Source organism: Ictidomys tridecemlineatus, chromosome 2 (assembly GCF_052094955.1).
Source record: "Ictidomys tridecemlineatus isolate mIctTri1 chromosome 2, mIctTri1.hap1, whole genome shotgun sequence".
Lineage (NCBI taxonomy): Eukaryota > Metazoa > Chordata > Mammalia > Rodentia > Sciuridae > Ictidomys > Ictidomys tridecemlineatus.
The window spans coordinates 16,934,788-16,939,134 of NC_135478.1; the positions used below are offsets into that span (position 1 = coordinate 16,934,788).

Here is a 4,347-nt window from a genome sequence, read left to right on the forward strand (position 1 = left end):
TTTGTTTTTTTTTTCAAGTCGTAAGTACACATTGAATGTTTAAACACCCTTTTTTTCTGTCTCTTGAGAAAAGCACAAAATCTCTCTCCCTCCAGATCATGAGAATTGTTCATGTGGAGAAAGCACTGGAACTTGTCCAAGGGTGGGACCACCCTTGCACTCCTGGGACAATCCCTATGTGATCAAGGAGTGTTGTTTTTCAAAATATGATGTTGGCTAATATTTTATTTAGAATTCCTGCATCTGTGTTCATTCAAACATTCATTCACACAGTCACACATCTTGGCTGATTAAACTAGTGTGTGAACTGTGAGTGGGGACCTCGGTGGGCTCCAGGCTGCTTGGTGTAAAGACTGCAGCAAACTTGTAGCTTTTCAGGATATGCATTTCTCTGCTTAGGATTCCTTCTCTGCTTCTCCCTTGTTTTGAAGTCCTGCGCTGGTTGCTCTCATGAATCTCAGTATCTCTCTCCTGTTGTGAACTCTCTGTGTCCCTTTCTTGATGCTCGTATCTGTCATTGTCACTTTGTCTAGCTTACTGCCTTTGGGCAGGCCACTTGCCTCTCACCCTCAATCTCCCTCTCTGAAATGGGAAGAAGCCCCTGACTTTACAGCATTATGCAAATTGGCCTTGGAGGACTTCTTGGTTCTGGTCATTCTTATCTTCCTCTATGTGGTCACTGTGTCTCTCTGATATGCTAGTTTCTGAACTTTGTGGTGAACCCTGGTGGACACAGGATTCGGACCAGCCCCGCCATTGGCCCTGGGAGGTGAGCCTCCGGATAGACAGTGAGCATGTGTGTGGAGGGTCCCTCATTGACTCCAAATGGGTGGTGACTGCTGCCCATTGCATCAAAGGGTGAGTGTTGTCTATGGGTCCAGGGCCTGGAGATTCAGAGCTACAATGGACCCAGACCAGTTTCCTTATTTCTTTGTGGAAGAGGGGGGTGGGGAAGATTGGGAAGTGGTGGCCAGTACAGGAATGTGTCATACTCAGGATCTGAGAGGCAGCCAGGGACTGACTGGGGCAGGAATCTCAAGCAACAAAGATTGTATTCTAAGCTGGGAAGTAGGAAAACCCAGAACCCCCCTCCCACAGGAATACATTTATGTGGGCATCTATACCCACAAACCTGCAGCATGCCACAGAGAACAGGCCATCTTCAGTCAACTTGAATAAAGAAGGACGAGGCAGGCAGATCCCTCTCTCTGAGACCTCCAGGGTAGATTAGGCAAGATGGAGTGAGCACAGCAAGTCGGGCAGGACTTCTGATAAGGGAGAGGGTCCTTGGAAGAGGTAGGGACATACTTGTCTGGGAAACTGATATCTGCCAAGTGGGGCTCTGTATCTCCTGCAGCTCCAAAAACTACACAGTGGTACTTGGTACTTCCAAGCTGAACCCAATGAGATACGAAAAGGTCATCTGGATCCCTGTGAGGGACATCATTGTGCACCCCAAGTTCTGGGGTCGAACATTTGTCGTGGGTGATATCGCCCTTCTCCAACTCCTCACTCCCGTCACCTTCAGCAAGTATGTTCAGCCCATCTGCCTCCCAGAACCCAACTTTAACCTGAAGATTGGCACACAGTGCTGGGTGACTGGCTGGGGCCAGGTCAAACAGCGCTTTTTAGGTGAGCGGGATGGAGTGGGGTGGGGGCATGAGGTCAAAGTGACTGTCACCTCTGGTCCTTAGTTCTTTAAAATGGGTTAGGACCATGTCTCCCATGGTGACCATTGTCATGGTTTCCATGGCCACTTCATTCAGGTTACACTCTCTAGACTGGGTGTAATCATCTGCCTCTTACAGAAACTCAGGGTCAGGGGTTCATAAGTTCACTCCCTCCCTCGTTCACTCACTTGGCACACTTTGGGCATCTGACACACACCCAGCCCCTGCCATTGAAAATGCATGCCCTGCCCAGAAGGGAGTCACAGCAGTATATGGTGTGCATGGTGTGCGGCGATGGAATCAGGGAGAGCAGGCTGACAAAAACCTGGGGAGATCTGGGCTGAGCTCTGGGCAGAGGGACTGCTTGAGATGTCTGAAGGAGGAGCAAGTGTTCGTCAGGGGACAGAGGGAATAGCTGGTACAAACCTATCAGTCTGGAGAGAAATGGCACATGATTGGGGTCCCAACTTATAAGTGGCCACCCTGGAGCTTGATGAGGGCTAGATTGGTTCAGAGAAGAGGATCCCTAACCAAAGAATGAGAAGGTAAGGGGTCTATACTTAGGGTAGACACTGCAAGGGGAAGGACCGAGTGAAGGAGGGAATGGAAATGTGACAGGGCATGGCTTGACAACATTGGAGGTGACAACATCTTGGGCAGAGGTCAAGGTTGAGTGATGTGAAGGGTTGTTGCTCACCCAACTGAGCTCCTCCACAGCCAACTCCACGCTGACCACAGAGCTGCAGGAGGCCGAGGTGTTCATCATGGACAACAAGAGATGTAACAAGATTTATCGCAAGCTCTCCGTTATCCCCCGAATTACCCGCCTTGTCCAGGGAGATCTGGTCTGTGCCACCAACTATGGGGATAACTTGTGCTCTGTGAGTTTGGGAGGTGCAGGTTCTGGCAGCTCTCCTGCTAGTAATCCCTGGGTGGGGGCCAGTTCCCTGGGGGCAGGGCTTGCTTAGCTCCCTCTCAGTTACTATCAGGATCTACTCTCACCTTCCTTCACCTGGAACTTTGACATTGGCTGCTATTCTGAGTTGGGTTCCTAACTGAGGAGCAATTAGCAAGAATGGCTTTCAAATAGAACTCAGAGGGTGGGTATTCTGGGTTTCCTGGGGTTCAGGAGCCTCCTTCACTCCTGTCTTCTCTACAGGGAGATTCTGGGGGGCCATTGGCTTGCGAAGTCCACGGCCGATGGGTGCTGGCTGGGGTGTTGTCCTGGGAGAAGGCCTGCACCCAAACACGGAATCCAGGAGTGTTTGCTCGTATCACCAAATATAGCCAATGGATCAAGAAGCAACTGAGCCATGGAACTCTGACTGGTCCTTGCAGCTCCTCCTGGCTCCTATTCCTGTCCTCGCTGCTGTGGCCTCTGATGGGCCCCTGACTTCACCCCTTCCTCTGCCTGCTTTGCCTCTGCTGGATGGCAACAGATGGGGGGTTGGACCAAGGTCACATGTCCATATTCAAGGGTAGGGAAAGAGTGGCCCCTGGGAAACTGGGTCCTGCTTTGGCATCCCAACAGGGAAGGGTGTGGTGAATGACTAAGCCCTGGGTGAGAAAAAGGGGGAGTATGATCCAGAGGGTTCTGGAATCTGGGACAAAGATAGTAGGGTTTAAATTTAATGCAAAGTGAGCTGGTTCTTTTTTCTGTTCCCTGGAGCTTCCCTGGGGGTTGGGAGTAGGTGGGAGGTCAGGGCCTCCTGGAATTAATTCTGCCAGGGAGCTCCCAAATGGGAAGCTGTCTCTCTCCAGTGTTGGAGCATAGGAAAAGGACCTGGGCCTGCAGCCTCCGTTCTTTCATCTGTACAGTGGGTATATTACTGTAAGGGAGGAGTCAAAACATGCCTTATAGGCTGACAGTAGGCATGATCCACAGAGATCACTCTGAACACAGCTTCGTGTTTTCTTTAAACTAATTGTAAAAGTATTATATGTTTATCATAAAAAGCTAGGAAATACAGTGAAGCCCAGAGAAAGGAAACCTTCCCCAGTCCCACCACACAGAGATACACAACTCTTCTCATTTTGATGTATTTCCCTCTATGTTCTTTTCTTATTAAAAAAAATATTTCAAGCAATGTATAAATACATTCTTGTTGTGATTTATTTTTAAAATTCAGAGATTGTATATAAAGATTCCTCTTTTCTCATCTGGCCCCCACTGGTTCTGTTTTCTGCCCCCAGAAGTAATCATAGTAATCATAGAATTTCTTTTTCTATATGGTGTGAGGTAGGGACCTAATTCTGTTTCTAACCCAAGAACTGATTTTGTTGTCACCATTTTTTTTTGTATAGTCCATCCTTTTCCTGCTGATTTGAATTTCCACACTTATAATGAAATCCCAATATATTTACTGAATGCCCCTGGACTAATACTGTACTGTTTCCATCAGCTATGTTGTATTTTCTTAAATTGTAGCAACAATTTTCCTCTTTCTTTTAAATAAAATATTATCTATTTTTCCCATAAAAACTCTAGAATCAGCTTGCCAACATCCATTAAAAATATTAATGGCTGGGAAAACTGATTATATGTAGAAGAATGAAATTAGACCCTTATCTCTCACCCTGCACAAAAAATCAACTCAAAATGGATCAAAGACCTAGAAATTAGATCAGAAACTATGCAATTCCTAGAAAAAAATGTAGGGTCAACATTCCAGCATGT

General features: G+C 47.4%; 1 protein-coding gene across 1 annotated transcript; it reads left to right on the forward strand.

Annotated features, from left to right (window-relative positions):
• Window positions 1-482: 482 nt before the first annotated feature.
• On the forward strand, window positions 483-3,738 carry LOC101959260 (putative serine protease 45). Its single transcript, XM_040290162.2, has 4 exons — window positions 483-858; window positions 1,358-1,632; window positions 2,388-2,551; window positions 2,830-3,738. The coding sequence occupies exons 1-4, from the start codon at window positions 671-673 to the stop codon at window positions 3,061-3,063; spliced, it is 861 nt and encodes a 286-aa protein (XP_040146096.2). The 5' UTR covers window positions 483-670; the 3' UTR covers window positions 3,064-3,738.
• The last annotated feature ends 609 nt before the right edge of the window (window positions 3,739-4,347 follow it).

Bases quoted from the DNA above. Each gene is read 5' to 3' on its own strand.
- LOC101959260 (XM_040290162.2), top strand. From the start codon at position 671: ATGTGGTCACTGTGTCTCTCTGATATGCTAGTTTCTGAACTTTGTGGT. The intron at 1,633-2,387 runs GTGAGCGGGATG...GCTCCTCCACAG, and splicing joins GGTCAAACAGCGCTTTTTAG to CCAACTCCACGCTGACCACA. The intron at 2,552-2,829 runs GTGAGTTTGGGA...TCTTCTCTACAG, and splicing joins ATGGGGATAACTTGTGCTCT to GGAGATTCTGGGGGGCCATT.